General features: G+C 49.6%; 1 protein-coding gene across 3 annotated transcripts; it reads right to left on the bottom strand.

Annotated features, from left to right (window-relative positions):
- Positions 1-167: 167 nt before the first annotated feature.
- On the bottom strand, positions 168-18,491 carry cdc14ab (cell division cycle 14Ab). 3 transcript variants are annotated; one of them, XM_028404331.1, is made up of 16 exons: positions 18,103-18,491; positions 17,250-17,340; positions 16,739-16,814; positions 15,618-15,710; positions 13,430-13,509; positions 11,885-11,951; positions 9,683-9,745; positions 8,583-8,670; positions 8,018-8,248; positions 7,248-7,386; positions 5,788-5,953; positions 5,554-5,654; positions 5,160-5,207; positions 4,949-5,077; positions 4,301-4,661; positions 168-2,034 (listed from the first exon to the last, which is right to left on the bottom strand). In XM_028404331.1, exons 1-16 carry the CDS (start codon positions 18,197-18,199, stop codon positions 2,005-2,007), a joined length of 1,860 nt encoding a protein of 619 aa, XP_028260132.1. In that variant the 5' UTR covers positions 18,200-18,491; the 3' UTR covers positions 168-2,004. The 3 variants fall into 3 exon arrangements, with proteins under 3 accessions (XP_028260132.1, XP_028260133.1, XP_028260135.1); XM_028404332.1 differs by having other exon boundaries at positions 4,301-4,475; XM_028404334.1 differs by lacking the exon at positions 4,301-4,661.
- Between the last annotated feature and the right edge of the window lie 1,327 nt (positions 18,492-19,818).

Below are 19,818 nucleotides of genomic sequence, written 5' to 3'. Positions count from 1 at the left end.
GACCTGTCTGCTCTACACGGGTTTGGACCAGAGACCCCATAAAGATGGACAAGAGACAGCTGCCTGTGTAATTTACATGTATGCAACAGGAAACGCACTCAGAGGCGGACTGTGTAAACGCAGCTCTGACTGTCAAAACAAAAGCACAAACAGGAAGTCAGAATCATACTTTTATTTTCTGTTATTGCTCTGCTGTTAAAAGACAAATCTACATTACATGTTTTCCCTTAATAAAAGCTTCAGTAAGACATGACAGGATCAGACATTCATGAGACTCCTCCTCGTTCTTCACAGCAGGGGTTTGTTCCTGCCAAAATAAAAGCCTGTGCTGCTGTGACCTGGACATAAAGCTCCCGATGCGTCAAACAGCTGTTAAACACTGAAGGCACTTCAATCAAACGTCTGCTGGAACGCTGCCCTTTTTTTGGGTCCCAGAGGCTTTTATTTTGAAAGTGCACACTGCTCCTCGTGAATGTCTTAAAGGCTCTGACGTGTGTAACACATGAACTCCCATTTCTCACATACAATGACTTCAAATCATAAAAAGATTCATCAGCTGGGCGATAAACCTCCGACACTAACACACCTCCTGATCCTTCTGCTGCAGGAACCTCCCCAGGAACTCACGCAGGAACCCGTCCTGTCCTAAGGCGTCCAAACTGAGACGAGCTCAGACCTCTCCTTCGTGTCCTCCGCCTCGTCTCACTGCCTTTGTGTTTCTGACTCGTCTCCGTCTGCTGATGGGACACGTCTTTGTCTCCAGGTGACCCAGACCTGTCCTGACTCTCAGACCTGTCCCAGTCTTATGGATTTTCTAGGTTTGTGTCCTGTGACTTGGACCCGTCTGCCTCCGCTCTATCAGCAAAGTGACTCATTTTACGAGATAATCTCTGCTCGACCAATCAGCTTTGCTCGCCGCTGCAAACATGCCTGACATTCAGAAACGGTCGGGACTAAATGTGGCCCCTGTCCTGCAGGTTCCTGCTCCTGTATCGAGGTTCCTGCAGTGTAAACCCACACGTTCCAGTATTTTACCCACACATGTGACTGTCCATAAAAAACAGCTGATCATCATTAAACTCTGACTCGTGTGATTGATCAGGCTGGAAGTTCAATACAGCTACTGATCAGCAGATCAACAGATTTGAAGGAAAAAGAACCAAATGTTTTGTATGAAAATGATCAATAACTGGAATTATTGATTTTATTGTAACTATCTGTTTGTGCTGATGATGTCATTTAGAGCCGTGAGGACGATGATCCTGTCTGTATCACAGTAACTGTGACTGCTCACGCTGCTTATCTAGAAAATAAACGGCGTCCACGTCAGTCAAGATGGCGGCTCGGCTGCCTGAAGGGGTAGGGCAGGAGGCGGGGCCTCGATATCTGGTTGTAAATGACATCAGACAAACAAGATGGCAGCACCTGACTTGTTTTGGTTTGGTGGCTGAGATATATCGGCCATCTTTTTAGTCACATGGCCAGTAAAAAATACTTCCAAACATGGATGGTGACACACACACACACACACTTGAATCCCCTGAGGTTAACTGCTGACATTCTGCTTTTGGGTCCCTTCTTCCTGCTCTATTATTATTAGTAGTATTATTGCTGCTGTCGATAATAGAAAAAAATGGATCAGTTACATCAGCAAAAAAAATCTGCTGGTCAGCTGATCAGGACGGAAATACTGTAACCATGACGACGGGGCGCGTCAGCTGGTCCTTCACTTTATCAAAAACTCCAAATAATATCTTTAAAACAAAAATATGTCTTCGTTCTCTTCTGTCACAAATAAAGAAATATAAAATCTGTCCTCTCGTGTAAATATATAAGTTCAGCAAAACACGCGTGTAGATTACATCATATTTACAGTCAGCTCATTTACATACAGTATGAACACCGTCCTCACAGATCAGCTTCCCTTTCAACGCCAACACAGCAGGGATCCTGAGGAATCAGGAGGGGTTGTGGGTAATGTGTCCTCAGGTGGGGCCTGTAGTTTTAGTACTGGATGTACTCAGACTGAAGAGACTGAAAGACAAAACAGGAAGTGTGTTAGAGTTAAATCTGAGAAGAAGGAAACTGCAGCAGAGCTATGTAAGTAAACACAGAGAGGAGGGAAGCATCGAGTCCTCACACCGCTGCATGTGCTCTCTCTCTCTCTCTCTCTCTCTCCATCTGTCTGCGCGATCACAGTTTTTATCACCTTGCCAGGAAAATCTAAAACTCCTCCCTCCTGTTTTTACTGGACTCATTTTGATTTCCCTCTACAGAGAGCTGCAGGACTGCACCGACACCCACAAACATGTTAGCTCCTCCTGTCCCCTCAGTGTGAGTTGAATGTTAGCATGTTAGCACTTCCTGTCCCCTCAGTGTGAGTGCATTGACAGTAAAAACTATGGACAGAGCTTCCGTGACGTCACCCGATTGTTTCTGAAGAGCCGTTCTGAGGCTCGGTGGGAGGTTCCGGGACGTGATGACCGCCGCCATGTTGACAGCGTCACGTCCAGCAAAACTCTCAAATATGGACAAAGAGGGGGAGCACGAGCGGAGTTTAGGGGGGGCGGGTGATCGTGGGAGCAGGAAACTCACGCTGTGATACGTCAACTGTCTGTCACTCAAGCGGCAACGCCCATAATTATGCGTAATTTTAAGTCCGAATACAATTGAAACGAGTGAGTTGTAAAAAAATTCACCCTCCCTACAATCGACACTAGAAGAGAACCTGAGACCAGAGTGGTTTTTTGTACCAGGCTGTAAACATGTTCATTTCTGCTGTGAAGTCGGCCATTTTAACATGGGAGTCTATGGGAAATTACTCGCTTTTGGAGCCAGCCCCCAGCTGTTGCAGCGTGAATTACAAGTTTTGACACTTCCGCATGGGCTTCCACTTTGAGCCCCGAAGGTTGCCGCTTGGTTGAATGTTAGCATGTTAGCTCTTCCTGTCCCCTCAGTGTGTGTTGAATGTTAGCATGTTAGCTCCTCCCGTCCCCTCAGTGTGTTGAATGTTAGCATGTTAGCTCCTCCCGTCCCCTCAGTGTGTGTTGAATGTTAGCATGTTAGCTCCTCCCGTCCCCTCAGTGTGTGTTGAATTTTAGCATGTTAGCTCCTCCCGTCCCCTCAGTGTGTGTTAGCATGTTAGCTCTTCCTGTCCCCTCAGTGTGTGTTAGCATGTTAGCTCCTCCTGTCCCCTCAGTGTGTGTTGAATGTTAGCATGTTAGCTCTTCCTGTCCCCTCAGTGTGTGTTAGCATGTTAGCTCCTCCTGTCCCCTCAGTGTGTGTGTTGTTGTTGGTCAGGTGTGTGAAATCAGGTCTGTGGTTAACAGGAGCTCAGCAGGTTTTTATTCTACCACACAAACACACAGTGAATCCACTGATGACTGTTTACTGTCTGAACAAAGGCTACATGCTAACAAGTGGCTACATGGGACTACAGATGATGTCATTAAAGGTCATCCAGGTGTTTGTGCTGTAGAAGAGGTCAGAGCGGTGAACCTGGTGGTGCTGATGGTGTAGTCATGTGACCGTGCTGTAGTTAGCTTAGCATTAGCTTTTAGCTTCTGGTGATCATATTTAGCTTCAAACATCATAAAGTAGAGTTCATTAGTGAAGATGATCCTGCTGAACTGCACCTGTGAGGACCATACATTTAACAGGAGATGCTAACTTCCTGCCTACAAACACATGGTCCCTGCTTCACTCTGATAAATCTGTATTCATAGGGCAGCAGGTTCCTCAGCTCAGCAGCAGCTTCATGTTAGTGTGATTTAGGGACGTTAACAATCAGACAGCAGAGAAACGGCAGATTTCCATCATGCAGTGATCAACAAACCCCCACCAGACAGACCAGCAGGTTCATGGAGACAGAGAGCATGAAGGATACACATCTGAACATTTTAATGGAGTCATGATGACAAAGTGTCCTGTGAGGCTGGTCACTATAAATATAGCATCCAGGAGCCTGTTGGTCTCAAATTAAGGACAAAAATATTTAACTCAACAAATCAAATCAATAAATAAATCCAGTGCTACGGTGCATCTGGAACGTTCTTTTAAAACTGCTAAAAAAAACTCAACAAATCAACTGTGTTGATGCTTTTGATGACACTTCTGTCACGTGATGGCGTGAGAGCACAGAAAGACAATCATCAGATAGAGGTGGTAAACCAGGAAGTCAGAAACACACTGGAAACATCACATCTTTAGAAAAGATGCTGCTGCTTCCAGTGTGTTAGTGATGTCAGAACAGAGAGGACCAATCAGCAAAGAGGGCTGAGCTGCTGCTGTGAGGACTTACAGGTATGGAGCGGCTCAGATAGCGTCCTGAGGGGCCCTTCATAGCGCCGTAGGACCCGGGGCCCCTGTAAGGGCTGAAGTCTGGAGGCCCTGGCCGAGCGAAACCTTTCCCTGCGGGAGGCGCCGTGGAGCCGCCATACGGACCAGCGCTGTTGTTGTTGACCTCGTGCTGCAGGCTGCGAGGTCCGTTACCATAGCGAGACAAAGAAGGCGGGGCCATGGAGGAGGTTAGAGACACAGAGGAGGACGAGGAGGAGGAAGACGGGGGAGAAAGAGAGGAGTAGGGAGCGCTCCTGTCCTCCTCGATGTCGGCGGCGTACAGATCACTGAGCGAGCTGGCCAATCGAGAGCCGAGAGCCGTGCTGAGGTCAGCAGGAGGGGGTGGAGGGGGGGCACATACAACATGCATGAACGTCATGGCACAAAGTACAGCGCACGCTGCAGCTAACGTCTGCTCGGACTGACGCGTCACCGCAACATGCCATGGAAACAAACAGCTAGCTGGATGGCTAAAGCTAACGAATGTTTTCTGTATAAAACAGTATCGATGCTCAGACAGCAGCTGATGAAGAGGAGGTTAGAGTGATGAAGAGTGGGAGGTGATGAGGAGGAGGGGCAGTGATGAAGGTGAGACGATGACGTCACTCACCTCCTCATGTTGGACGCTGTGGATGACGGACTCCTGGCGATCCTCTTGGCTGAAGCAGAAGCAGAGGATGCTGGGAACTTGGGCGACTTGTGGGGGGAGGCGGAGCCCTGACCGACCCCCATCGACAGTCTGGAGAACAGACACACAAATCACGATCAATACGTGTATTGATTACGGTGTTAATGTGTGTATTTGCTGAGTGAAGAGCTACCTGAGCGGCTGCGAGGATGACCTGCTGTGCATCTTCATCTCCTCCACCCTGAAAGACAACATGGCCGTCAGTGCACACCTCCGCCTGTCTGACCAGACGCTCGCTGTGTCACATGACTGCACAGACGTGTTTGTTTTGTGTTAACTCTTTGTGTCCGTTTCATTTAAAGTGAACTGGATGTTTGTGAGGTTTTAGCAGCTGGACGCCGTGGTCCTGAGGAGCCGGTCTGTCCAAGTTTTAAATGCTTCAGCACAAAATAATGACGGATCAGAAACAGTCTGCATGAGCAGAACCTCCTGACCCTGGCTGCAGAGCAGACCGGTAACAGGGTCAGATAAACACTGAGTGCAGGCTGCTCCGTGTCAGCTTCGGGTTCTGGCTCTGGTTCTGGTACCTCAGGGCTCCGGTGGTGGCGGGTCGAGGGGGGCGTCGGCTCTTCAAGGCTCTCAGCTTGTCTCCCTGAGTCAGGCCCAGCCCGGTCTCTGTCAGCTCAGTCTGGAGGAGGAAACAAAGGGACTGTGATGACGAAGATGATCTCACTGGAAACTCATTAAAGAATGTTACTACATGGGCGAGGGGTGTGTGTGTGTGTGTGTGTGTGTGTGTGTGTGTGTGTGTGTGTGTATACCTCCTGTAGATGGTCATTACTCGACACTCTGCTTATGTTGCTGTTGTGGGCGGGATTCAGGGTGAGGTCGTCCATGCAGGTGATGAGGTGAGGCACCGCCCTCTCCTCCAGCTTGGCTTTCTGGGAACGCTGGTTGTCGCCTAGCAACCACAGCGCTGTCTGCTTCCTGTTAGGAGGAACACACCTGTTGTCAGCATGGATATGGTGTATATTTACTCTCCACATGCAACAGAAACCAAAACTAAAACTATGCTCCACTGAGCCTGAGGCTGTGGAGGGTTAGGGTTACCCATCCAAGGATCCTGCACCCCAGGGGCCTCAGCAGCTACAGACCAGCGGCACTGAGGAAGAGGCAGGTGTTGCCCTCCTGCCCCCCGTGGTGAGCTCACAGATGGAGGTGAAGCAGTTTGCCTGCCACCCTGGCATTGGGTGTTTGATGATGTCATCGACCTCCAACACACCTGGAAGGGTCTGGGAGCACTGTGAGAATCCTGTTCTTAGAGTCCTCCGGTGCTCTGAACACCACAGAGCCCACCGTCCTTATTTCTATTCCTGCAGTGTTCATTCAGAAAGTGAAAGTGCTTCCAGCATTCGGAGTTCCCCTTCACTGTTCCAAGCTCCTGAGGAGCAGTGATATTCTGGTCTGTTTCTTTTAGAGTCCAATTTAAAATGGTATTATTTGTTTTTAATGTTTGCAATGTTCTTGTGGAACCGTCCGCCTCTTCAAGTCAGACCTGCTCAGGCTGTAGAAGACTTTAACAGCAGACTCCAAACTCATTTGTTTTCTTTTGGTTGTTTTAACAGTAAATAGGCGGCTCACCTTTATCACCGCATGTTTTATCTGGTTTACTGTACTTTTATTATTTTAAATAACTTGGATCATCTTTGAGGGAAGGTATAAACTCAAATATAAAGTAGCAGACGTCTGACAAAGCTTTAAGAGGTGTATAAGGTTAAAGGCCGTCCATCAACAACAGCAGCAGGCGGTTTAACAGCTGGTCCTGATAACACTGCAGCAGAACTTCATGTAACAAAGTACTGTGATCACAGTGGGAAAGAGAAACTGGTCCAGCTCAGGCTGTGGGAGGCCAACACAAACAACCAGCCGGAACCAGCACACACACACAGACAGACAGACACACACACACACAAACACACACACACACACATACATACAGACATGCAGACACACACACACACACATACATACATACAGACATGCAGACACACACACACACACACATACAGACACACATACAGACACACACACAGCACATGTCAAACCTGAGCCTGAGGCTGGGGGGAGGGCACCAGGAAAACATCATGTGGTGACCACGCAAGGATCCTGCACCCCAGGGGCCATACTCAAAGAGAAACCACTGATGAACACTCACATCCATGTCTATCCAGGCCCACCATCACCTCAGGGAACAGACAACAATAACCACAGAGAGACTCACTCTTCCAGAAAGTTCTGCTGAGGTCCAATCACAGAGCCCGGTCTGCAGATCCGGATCCAGGCGATGGTCTCCCCCGCCGTGAAGCGGTAATGTTTCATCAGGTAGCAGCCAATCAGAGTGCCCGTCCTCCCCAGACCAGCTGACAGAGAGAGAGAGAGGGGGAGGTGACACAGTGAGTCAGCGGAGCGGCGTCCCCTGATGCCTGAGGAGTCCAAAGCCTGAGCGACACACTGGACTACCAACCAGAACAGGGACGTCCTGGTCGGGTTTTCTGAGCCTGACCCTGTTTAAATGAACAGTGTGTCTCTTCCTCCACCTGCTGGGCTCTAAAGCTCACATGTGTGAGTGATCATGAACAGATTCTCTACATAAACACTTTGTCCCTGTGTCTCTGTGTCCTCTGCTCTGAGAGTGTGTGTTTGTTACTCCCTCACTAAGCAGTTTGAAGGTCTCCATGAGAGCAGAGTGCCCTCTGCTGGACAGACTGCACCTCACAGCCATGAGGACAGGAGTGACAGAGGACATCCCAGATGATCCGGCAGCTCACAGAGCACACTGATCTGGGTTCAAGTCTTTTTGTATTTGATCAGTTAGTTTGTTAAGGGGGGACGTGACATCACAGTCTGCAGTCAGCAGAGCAGGTGAGGAGTGTTTGGGAGGAAGAGTGACGACGCTGCTTCTCATGAAGTGAGCCCTGTGTAAGACAGATGGAGGCAGACCCACACTGCTAGACTGTCAGTGGGGGACACGGGGACAGGAAGTATCTTTACCTTTGCAGTGGACGGCCACAGCACCGTCTGTGCTCTCACAGATGTGCAGGAAGCGGCGTGTGATGATGTCATTGGGCGTGCTGCCATCTACAAAGAAGAGGTCGTAGTGGTCGAAGCCGGCGTCGGTGAATCGCTTGGCGTCGTAGATCTTCTTGTTTAGACGGATGATGGTGGTCACGTTGTGTTTCCTGAAGTAGGGAAAGTAGGCCTCGGGGGCGTGCAGAGGGTAGCCTGCAGGGGGCGGGACAACACACGTGGAAGGGTTAAATATCTTTTCACTCTGCTCTCCTCTCTGAATGTTGGTCATGTGACTGCTGCTTCATCATGGCATCCTTTATTGAGTGAACTCTTTATTTTTGGAAGAACTGATCTTTACATCGCACATTCAAGGACCGCAGGAAAGTCAGACGGTTCTGTTTCACAGCATGTTGAACATGGTTTGTGGTGGTGAAAAAAACGTTTTACCGAGTGTGAACAAAGCGCGAGCGGCGCTACAGCCAGTCAGTCTGATGGTCCACCGAGCGACCGCAGACACTCTGAAGCATCAGCGACAGACCTCACTCACCGTTCTCTATTTTAGTTTTCGGATGAGGTCCACTGAAGGCCAGGAACTTTCCCGGGACGATCCAGTTCAGGTCTCCGTTCTCCACCCGCTGATGACAGAGAGACACAGGATAAAACATAAATCACCGAGAGGAGAAGGAACAGAAAGGGGCAGATGATTAAACTGATTTACACACACGTCTCTGATCTTCTTGAGGGGGGCGCTACTGAGTTGTTGTGTTGTTCCCGCAGGCTGACTGTTACCCACCCCCACCCCCGTCCTGACTGAATCATTGATGGCCCTGCAGGTGTCTGTGCAGAGGGCCTGCTGCTCTGTGTCTGTGCAGAGGGCCTGCTGCTCTGTGTCTGTGCAGAGGGCCTGCTGCTCTGTGTCTGTGCAGAGGGCCTGCTGCTCTGTGTCTGTGCAGAGGGCCTGCTGCTCTGTGTCTGTGCAGAGGGCCTGCTGCTCTGTGTCTGTGCAGAGGGCCTGCTGCTCTGTGTCTGTGCAGAGGGCCTGCTGCTCTGTGTCTGTGCAGGTGTGTCTGTGCAGAGGGCCTGCTGCTCTGTGTCTGTGCAGAGGGCCTGCTGCTCTGTGACTGTGCAGAGGGCCTGCTGCTCTGTGACTGTGCAGAGGGCCTGCTGCTCTGTGCAGAGGGCCTGCTGCTCTGTGACTGTGCAGAGGGCCTGCTGCTCTGTGACTGAGGGCCTGCTGCTCTGTGACTGAGGGCCTGCTGCTCTGTGACTGTGCAGAGGGCATGCTGCTCTGTGTGTGTGCAGAGGGCCTGCTGCTCTGTGACTGTGCAGAGGGCCTGCTGCTCTGTGACTGTGCAGAGGGCCTGCTGCTCTGTGACTGTGCAGAGGGCCTGCTGCTCTGTGACTGTGCAGAGGGCCTGCTGCTCTGTGACTGTGCAGAGGGCCTGCTGCTCTGTGACTGTGCAGGTGTGTTTGTGCAGAGGGCCTGCTGCTCTGTGTCTGTGCAGGTGTGTTTGTGCAGAGGGCCTGCTGCTCTGTGACTGTGCAGAGGGCCTGCTGCTCTGTGACTGAGGGCCTGCTGCTCTGTGACTGTGCAGAGGGCCTGCTGCTCTGTGACTGTGCAGGTGTGACTGTGGAGCTGCTTCTCACCTCGTAGTGTTCATACTCGTCCACATCGAAGGTCTCAAAGTTGAAGAATCCGTGCTGCAGAGCCTGAAACACACGGCGGCTCAGACTGTAAACACATCACCTAAACAACGTGTTCGACTCCTACTGCACCTGTTAACAACGATCAGCCAACCAACCAAGAGCAGACCACAAGAACATGGCAGCTCTTTGGAGCTAAAACTGTGAAATAAAGGTCAAGTCCTGCTGCTTCTGCTGCTCTTTACACAAAAGACAAGAGTTCAATACATCTGTTGACAAACAGAATGACACACGGTCAAAAAACTATGTACACTCAACAAAAATATAAACGCAACACTTTTGTTTTTGCTCCCATGTTTCATGAGATGGACTTGAAGATCTAAACTTCATTCCAGATACACAATATTACCATTCCTCTCAAACATTGTTCACAAATCTGTCTAAATGTGTGATAGTGAGCACTTCTGCTTTGCTGAGATAATCCATCCCACCTCACAGGTGTGCCACATCAAGATGCTGATCTGACATCATGATTAGTGCACAGGTGTACCTCAAACTGCCCACAATAAAAGGCCACCCTGAAATGTGCATTTTGTTTCTGCTTTATTGGCGGTCTGGGGACTCAGAACCAGTCAGTATCTGGTGTGACCACCATTTGCCTCATGCAGTGCAACACATCTTCTTCGCATAGAGTTTATCAGATTGTCTATTGTGGCCTGTGGAATGTTGGTCCACTCCTCTTCAATGGCTGTGCAAAGTTGCTGGATATTAGTGGGAACTGGTGCACGCTGTCGTATACGCCGGTCAAGCACATCCCAAACATGTTCAATGGGTGACATGTCCGGTGAGTATGCTGGCCATGCAAGAACTGGGACATTTTCAGCTTCCAAGAATTGTGTACAGATCCTTGCAACATGGGGCCGTGCATTATCTTGCTGAAACATGAGGTGATGTTCATGGATGTATGGCACAACAATGGGCCTCAGGATCTCATCACGGTATCTCTGTGCATTCAAAATGCCATCAATAGAATGCACCTGTGTTCTTCGTCCACAACAGATGCCTGCCCATACCATGACCCCACCACCACCATGGGCCACTCGATCCACAACATTGACATCAGCAAAGCGCTCACCCACACGACGCCACACACGCTGTCTGCCATCTGCCCTGAACAATGTAAACCGAGATTCATCCGTGAAGAGAACACCTCTCCAACGTGCTAGACGCCATCGAATGTGAGCATTTGCCCACTCAAGTCTGTTACGGCGACGATCTGGAGTCAGGTTAAGACCCCGATGAGGACGACGAGCATGCAGTTGAGCTTCCCTGAGACGGTTTCTGACAGTTTGTGCAGAAATTGTTTGGTTATGCAAACCAATTGTTTCAGCAGCTGTCTGAGTGGCTGGTCTCAGACGATCTCGGAGGTGAACCTGCTGGATGTGGAGGTCCTGGGCTGGTGTGGTTACTCGTGGTCTGCGGTTGTGAGGCCGGTTGGATGTACTGCCATATTCTCAGACGGCTTATGGTGGAGAAATGAACATTCAATGCACGAGCAACAGATCTGGTTGACATTCCTGCTGTCAGCATGCCAATTGCACGCTCCCTCAATGCTTGTGGCATCTGTGGCATTTTGCTGTGAGACAAAACTGTACATTTCAGGGTGGCCTTTTATTGTGGGCAGTTTGAGGTACACCTGTGCACTAATCATGATATCAGATCAGCATCTTGATGTGGCACACCTGTGAGGTGGGATGGATTATCTCAGCAAAGCAGAAGTGCTCACTATCACACATTTAGACAGATTTGTGAACAATGTTTGAGAGGAATGGTAATATTGTGTATCTGGAATGAAGTTTAGATCTTCAAGTCCATCTCATGAAACATGGGAGCAAAAACAAAAGTGTTGCGTTTATATTTTTGTTGAGTGTACATCTGATTGAACAGGTCCACACAGCCAGAGGTAGTTCAGACTGCTGGATCCTGACCGCAGAGCTGCTGCACTGTGATTGGCTGCCGTTATGTAACAGTCTCCGACTCTTTCATCACTAACTTTACTCTTTCTGTTCTTCCTGTCAGTGTTTTCACCTGCTCCTCTCACAGGGTTGGATGATGCCTGCATGTGATCACTGATCACCTTGATGTGTCTGATCCTGTTATTGTGGCCCTGTTATAGATCTCAGTCCATACAGAGTCTGAGCTCACCTTCCCGATGCCCTGCAGACAGTCCAGCACGGTGAGGTTGTAGGTGCAGTTCCCAAAGGAAGCGTCCCTGCAAAGACACACACATGGTTAACAGACGTCGTCATTAAGGCATAAAAAAGCTTTTTATCACGTTAATTTAAAAAATCTGAAACCTTAAATACAGAGGAAATAAACACAAAATACTGCTGATCACTCCAGCCTGAATTAAAAGCTCAAACTGTCTGAATGTGGGGCCAGCTCCTGGTCCTGGTCCTGGAGCTGCTGCAGCTGACAGTCAGAGCCATAACTGTCACCAGCAGCAGAACGTTCTGTCAGGAGCCTCCTGACGTTCACCTGCAGCTCAGATTCAGCTGCATGATCCAAACACAATTATTCACAGCTCCCTCATCTCTCTTTCACACACACAGACACAGACACACACACACAGACACACACGGCCCGGGGTTACAGAGGTGACAGCAGCTGAAACCTGACTCCAGGAGATGAATTAAACCTGAGCTGCAGGTGTGTACTGTTCTGATCTGCTCTTAGGCCGAGTCGGTCTGCTCAGTGTGTGAACGTTCAGCTTCATCATCCTTCCTCTTCCTCTCCACCTCTCTCTTGGATAAGTTTCAGCAGCTTCAAGGTTTATGTAATGTGCTGTAATCAGACATGTTTTCCACTGAGACGCTGCAGTAGAAGCAGCAGTTTGACCAAGTCAGCCCACATCACCCCCAGCTGGCTGTGAGGCTGTTCAGGGACGTCACTCAGAGTTCAGACTCTAGAGGATGCAGCTGGTTAATCTGTACGGGGACAATCATCTGCTGTCCTGCTGTCAGACGGTCAGTGAATGCCACACAGCTCACCCTCCCTCGGGGGGCGGGGTCTATCCGTCATGTATAATCCATCAGCAGTCTGCAGACGGCTCAGAGCTCCTCGTGAGGCCGACAGAAGAACAGAGCCCTCCTCCACTCAGTGCACTGCTGTTATGTAACAGCTCTGTGTGTTTGGTCACAACAAAAGGCCCTTTATTCACGCACACACACACAGAAACACACACACACCACACAAAACGAAACAACAATCCTCCAGTGACAGGAGGCTAAAGCTAAACCACTGTCACACAGCTAACTATGCTAAGCTACCAGCAGCACCTCTGAGCTGCATGTCAGGGATGGACACACTGCTTCTGTCTCAGCTGGTGGAACAAGTTCGTCCTGCTGCGGCCTTCAGACTTCACCCTGAGGTCTGCTACTGCAACAGCTGACACAGCAGTTCCTCCCTGAAATACCTGCTGATGCTACACCCCCCCCCCTCATCATTCAACTCCTTCATGAGCTGCAGGGTGACAGAGAGCAGGAGAGAGCCGCCATGTTTCCAGAAGTTTAGCTAACAACAGACTCCTGCACATCCCTGCAGAACCGCGGCTCTGGTACCCAGCTGAGGCCCAGCCTGTGTTCGGTATCTGTGGTTCTGTAGGCAGTGAAGGCAGCGTGGAGGCTGCAGAGTCAGGAGATGCTGGGTTTGTGACAGATGTTGTGCTGCTGCTGCGGTGGAGTGACTGACCTGAAGGGCAGGTAAGAGGCGTTGGAACCAGAGATCAGAGCTCTGTAGGCTTCTGCTGGGGTTTTCTTCAGGTAAATCACCTGAGACAGAAGCAGAGGATACAGATACAAATTAAAAGTGAGGCGATGCTTGGTGCATGTGTGACGCTGAAACTCATATTTGTGTTTTTGAACAACAGCTCCGACAGTGATGAGGTGATCACAGTCAGCACTTCAACATGTGTCTGACTGGAGGAAAGCTGAGTGTACACAGACACACACACACACTACGCTTCCAGGGTATTACTTTCTAATGGACGTTCTGATTAATCTGATTCTGAGGAGCCTTCAGTGTGTCAGTGTGTCTGATAGTATCACAGCCTGAAGCTCCTCTGTCCAAACAATCAACTTCTGTTTCAGCTGCTTCAACACCATCAAATATTAAACACACAAACCACAGCAGGGGAGAGACGGAGAGAGAGGGAGGGAGAGAGAGAGAGAGAGGAGGGAGGGAGAGAGAGAGGAGGGAGAGAGAGAGGGGGGAGGGAGAGAGAGGGGGGGGAGAGAGAGAGGGGGGGAGAGAGAGAGGGGGGGAGGAGGGAGAGAGAGAGGGGGGAGGGAGAGAGGGGGGGGGAGAGAGAGAGAGAGGAGGGAGAGAGAGAGGGGGGAGGAGGGAGAGAGAGGGGGGGGAGAGAGAGGAGGGAGAGAGGGGGGAGGGAGAGAGAGAGAGAGGAGAGGAGAGAGAGAGAGAGAGGAGGGAGAGAGAGGGGGGGGGGGAGGAGGGAGAGAGGGGGGGAGAGAGGGAGAGAGAGGAGGGAGAGAGAGGGGGGGGGAGGAGGGAGAGAGGGGGGGGAGAGAGAGAGAGAGAGAGAGAGGGGGGAGGGAGAGAGAGAGAGAGTTTATAGCGTAGGTTTATAGCTATATAAACCTACGCTATATGGTTTATAGCGTAGCATTAGCTTTTAGCTTCTGGTGATCATATTATCAAAATCGTAACTTTTAGCACAGCTAAGCTGCTCTAGAACTACGCTGTCGGGGGCACAAACATGATCCACTGAGCAGGTTCCCTCTGACCTCTGACCTCTCCTCTACTCTCCTTAGTCTGGCTCACACTGGTAATATCGTCTCATAATCTGTGTTCACTGTCTTCCTCATAGTTTTGCGCCTCGCTCGCTCTCTCTCTCTCTCTTTGCTGACCCTCAGTCCGGCCCCTGATCTCTCCTGTGCTCATCGACTTCATCAGCCCCTGCTGCTCATCTTTGTTTTGATTACTATCAAATTACTATTACTACTTATGGACTGACGATATATATAGATATCATTAGAATATAATCACTGTTTCATCTGCTGCATGTTTGCTCCTCTCTCTCCTTCATCCTCTCTGTCCTGTCTCCCTCTTCTTCTCTCTCTCTCTCCTTCATCCTCTCTGTCCTGTCTCCCTCTTCTTCTCCTCTCTCTCTCTCCTTCATCCTCTCTGTCCTGTCTCCCTCTTCTTCTCCTCTCTCTCTCTCCTTCATCCTCTCTGTCCTGTCTCCCTCTTCTTCTCCTCTCTCTCTCTTCTTCATCCTCTCTGTCCTGTCTCCCTCTTCTTCTCCTCTCTCTCTCTTCTTCATCCTCTCTGTCCTGTCTCCCTCTTCTTCTCCTCCTCCTCCTCTACCCGGCTGACTGGCGGGTGCTGGAGTGCTGTAGTTAGCTTAGCATTAGCTTTTACCTTCTGGTGATGATATTTAGCTTCAAACATCATAAAGTAGAGTTCATTAGTGAAGATGATCCTGCTGAACTGCACCTGTGAGGACCATACATTTAACAGGAGATGCTAACTTCCTGCCTACAAACACATGGTCCCTGCTTCACTCTGATAAATCTGTATTCATAGGGCAGCAGGTTCCTCAGCTCAGCAGCAGCTTCATGTTAGTGTGATTTAGGAACGTTAACAATCAGACAGCAGAGAAACGGCAGATTTCCATCATGCAGTGATCAACAAACCTCCACCAGACAGACCAGCAGGTTCATGGAGACAGAGAGCATGAAGGATACACATCTGAACATTTTAATGGAGTCATGATGACAAAGTGTCCTGTGAGGCTGGTCACTATAAATATAGCATCAGTGACACTATCCAGGAGCCTCTGCACTGATTCTGAGCGTCTCTCCTCAGGCTGAAAAGCTCTGATTGATGCACACTAATCAACAAGAAGTGATGGACTCACAGCGTAGCCCCCGATCAGCACGGCAGCGTTGGATCTCTTCTTCTGGTCGAAGCTGGTGTAGTGAACAATCCGCTTCCGGGTCAGAGTGAACGACTGCACAGAGACAACAAAACATTTCAGTTCCCTCTTTGGACTGCAGCTCAGATCAACACATGCTTCACTGAGTGAGTCTAATTGAATCAGCGTCAGTCAAACTGCAGCAGCAGTCGGCTGCAGACTGTCGCACTGAGCTGTTACACCGTCACCAGGCTTTGTTTCCTCATTAGAGTCTGACTGCAGACCCGCTCCACTGTGGCTCAGCAACAAACTAATAATAACACACGTCCATCTGAGGCGTGTGCACAGTCACACACACACACACACACACACACACACACACACAGACACACACACAGACACACACAGAGCAGACTGAGCCTGAACAGGAGGCGCAGATCCAGACCGTCCAGTCCACCGGTCGTCATAGCCGACTGGAGGAATGTGGTCACCATGGCAACATACATTAAACACAAAACACAACGTTTTATAGTCTGAAGGAGGAAGTGAAACACCCAAACAACCGGGGCTGAGAGTGAGTGACAGAGTGAATCCTCTGTGTGTGACAGAGTGAATCCTCTGTGTGTGTGACAGAGTGAATCCTAAGAGTGTGTGACAGAGTGAATCCTAAGTGTGTGTGACAGAGTGAATCCTCTGTGTGTGTGACAGAGTGAATCCTCTGTGTGTGACAGAGTGAATCCTCAGTGTGTGTGACAGAGTGAATCCTCTGTGTGTGTGTGACAGAGTGAATCCTCTGTGTGTGTGTGACAGAGTGAATCCTCTGTGTGTGTGATCCAGAGTGAATCCTCTGTGTGACAGAGTGAATCCTCTGTGTGTGACAGAGTGAATCCTAAGAGTGTGACAGTGAATCCTCTGTGTGTGATCCAGAGTGAATCCTCTGTGTGACAGAGTGAATCCTCTGTGTGACAGAGTGAATCCTAAGTGTGTGACAGAGTGAATCCTAAGTGTGTGCGACAGAGTGAATCCTCAGGGTGTGACAGGGTGAGGTGCCGTTGCATCACGCTGCACGTGTCCTTTACATTCTGTACATTCCTGCAGAGGGAGAGCCGACAGCAGAAACTCACCTTCAGCTTTTTGTTGAGTTTGCAGCAGTATCGGTACAACATGGCCAGATTCAGAGGGCCGAAGTCTGTGTAGAAGCTGGAGACACACAGACGCACAAAAACACACACACAGCGGTCAACAGGGAGCTGAAAATAAATACAATAAAATGGAAAGTGGTGTGGAGCTGTGAGGAGTGAAAGTATTTCCTTCTTATCAGAAACTCCTCACACTGTCCTACAGCGCTGGACTGATCTAAACCAGGTCTACCTCCTCTTCTTGGACTCTGAGGCTACGATTTAAACATACATGTACTTTTTAAATACTGAAAATAATGTGTTGCACAAGTATTTACGAAATATTTCAACATGCAGAGGTGACCTCTTTCTTTCCAAGTGGTACAAGAGGATGACGTGTTTTGATTGATCAGTTCCATCAGTCAGCTCTGACATGGTCTCCAGACACACTGAAGGTTCCTGCAGCACATACCCAGAATGCAGTGCGGCAGGTTGACAGCAGGTGTGATGAACTTACTTCTCGTAGACAAACTCGTCGTCGGTGCAGAAGTAGTGAGTGTTGGCGGTGCTCTTGGGTTTGCTGCGTAATGTGGCGAAGTACAGACGCTCTACCAGAGAGAGAGAGAGAGAGACACAGACAGCAGAGTGAGACCTGGAGGTTTTTAATCTTAATAATAATCTGACAAGCTCTGCTTCTGGATCCCTGGCATCGATTGGTCATAAGCTGACAAACAGGTGTTACTCTGTCCGATCTGTGTGTGTTCACGCAGACCTCAGCCTGCCTGACTCTTTAAAACACAGCTCAGTGGTAACCATGGTGATCCTGTTCAGTCAACCCACCCTCCCATTGATGACCTTTACACAGCTGAGCAAGTGCTCAGCAAGTCAGCAGAAACTATATGAAAGCTATATAACTACACAAAGATGTGTAAATACAAATCAAATCAACACTCTGTTGTCTTTGGGAGCTCTGATTACCTTCAATGGAGTGGTTTGACTCTTCAAACGTCTCAAACACTTTTTATCATCAATACAGGATTAAAACATTTCAGAGTCCAGCGCAGCCTGCATCCTGGATCACTGCTCAACATTTCTACATAACCCTCTGCAGCACAGAGTCCTCTGAAGCTTCTCAAAGCTCCAGCATCAGACGCACAGGCTGAGCCTCCTCCTCCTCCTCAGGATGCAGCCGCTGCACGGACACTCGGGTCCACATCGTCCCCACTTCCAGCTCAGGAGGATGCTTCTCGAGTTGAATCTGGAGTGAAACCTTTTGTTCTTTCTGGACTCATCCATCCCTGCAGCCTGTGTGATTAAAGTTCCCCCGGGGAAACTCCAGCGGTGAATATGTGTCTTTGAGTAAAAGTTACCTTTGATGAACTCCGCGGCTCCCAGCAGCTCGCAGTCCTCCGTCATCCTGAACAGGGCGGACAGGATCGGGGAGTGCTTTACGCCCTCCACCGTCATGGAGCCGTCTAATTCCCGGACTATCTCACGCAACCCTGCTAGCGACACAAACTTTTTAAACTGCTAACAGCTCGGTTAGCCGTTAGCCGTTAGCAGGCTAGCCCGCAAGAGAGTGTTTAAAAAGTTAAAAAACTTTGTCCCCCCTGTCCCATCAGCCCCTGCGGCCTCTCCTCGCGCACGGCGGGGTCTGTTTCACCGTCTCCGGTCTTGACTTTCCCGTTTTGCGCCGATAAACTGGACTCCCGGGTTAGCATGTTAGCACGGCTGCCTGACGACGGTCCGGGAGTCTGAAAGTCTGATTTACCGCAAATCCCTCCTTAAGACACGTTACCACAGCAACCGGAGCCGCTCCCATAGCAACCGCAGCCAATCCACACAGAGAACACGCCGCGCTGCCTTCACGGTCCGCTGGGAAACACGGCGAGCCCAAAGGAGCAGAGATGGAGCTGACGGAGACTCCGCAGGACGGACCAGAAGCACAAAACCTCAGTGAGACGCTGCTCGGGGCTCTCTGTGGCATCTAGACTAAACTATCTACCAGTTTACACGTCTCTGTGTTTACATGTTAATCCCTGGGGACCACAGAGACTAAAACCATCAGATTAATCTCAGTTTTAAAGTGTATCAGCGCAGATTAAAGGGCAGAGATTTGTCAGAATTGACTTCAAAAAATCCAAAAACAATAACCATAATAAAACACATAGAACTGAAAAGGTCATGATCTGATTGGCTGATTCATCCTTTAACCTTTTAACAGTTTGGAGTTCATATCTCAGAATTATGATTTTTAAAAAGTTTAAATCTGAATTCTGATGCCTGATTTTGAGTCAAATTGTCTTGACTATAAAGTTAATTTTGTGACAACAAAGTCATAAAAATGTTTTTAAACTCACCTGACACCACACGCTCAGAGGCACTGGTCTTTTGTTTAATCCAGCAGATTAATCCCAGTGTGTCTGTCCAGAGATTATCCATCATCAAGATGTTTATTTAGCTTTTCATTTTTTTCTGACGTGAGAGACAAAACTCCAGAAGACTCTCTAAAGAAGCTGAATTATGCTGAATTATGCTGGAGGGACTGATCCTGATGGGTCCGGATTAAGACAGCAGACCCTCACTCTGAGGTTTAAACCACAGATTGGTCCTCAGTGTCTGACCCTTTGTTTATGTCAGACTCATGACGTCAAACTCACCTGCGATCAGTGAGATCCATACTCGGTTTGTCCCTGGCACTGGTCCTGGTCCTTGTCCTGGGCATAGTCCTGGCCCTGGTCCTGGCCCTGGTCCTGGTCCCAGCCCTGGTCCTGGTCCATTTATTGGTCCTGGTCCTGACTGAAGGATCCGGGGGCCATCCTGGTGTGTCCTCCAGGCCCCGGTGTCCGCCATGCTGCAGGGCGGCGAGCAGACTGCGAGGACGCGTTCGAGCTGCAGGAGGTGTCAGGTGACCTGGATCAGGTTACTTCTGGTTCCAGAGGGGACAAAGGTGTGAGCTTACAGTCTCCTCAGGTTTCAACACACATTCAGGTCTGAGCTGGACTTCCTGCTGTACACACTGTACATCAGCTCACCTGCAGCAGGTGGCTTAAAGAGGTTAGAGGGACAATCAACATGACACCAGG

Source organism: Parambassis ranga, chromosome 4, assembly GCF_900634625.1.
Source record: "Parambassis ranga chromosome 4, fParRan2.1, whole genome shotgun sequence".
In the NCBI taxonomy this organism is placed as follows: Eukaryota; Metazoa; Chordata; class Actinopteri; family Ambassidae; genus Parambassis; species Parambassis ranga.
Note: the sequence above shows the minus strand (reverse complement) of the source record. Positions and strands in the feature narration are given on the sequence as shown.

Bases quoted from the DNA above. Each gene is read 5' to 3' on its own strand.
- cdc14ab (XM_028404331.1), bottom strand. From the start codon at position 18,199: ATGACGGTGGAGGGCGTAAAGCACTCCCCGATCCTGTCCGCCCTGTTC. The intron at 15,711-16,738 runs GTGAGTTTCTGC...GTCTCTGTGCAG, and splicing joins AACTCAACAAAAAGCTGAAG to TCGTTCACTCTGACCCGGAA. The intron at 5,208-5,553 runs GTACCAGAACCA...GTTGTCTTTCAG, and splicing joins GCCACCACCGGAGCCCTGAG to GGTGGAGGAGATGAAGATGC.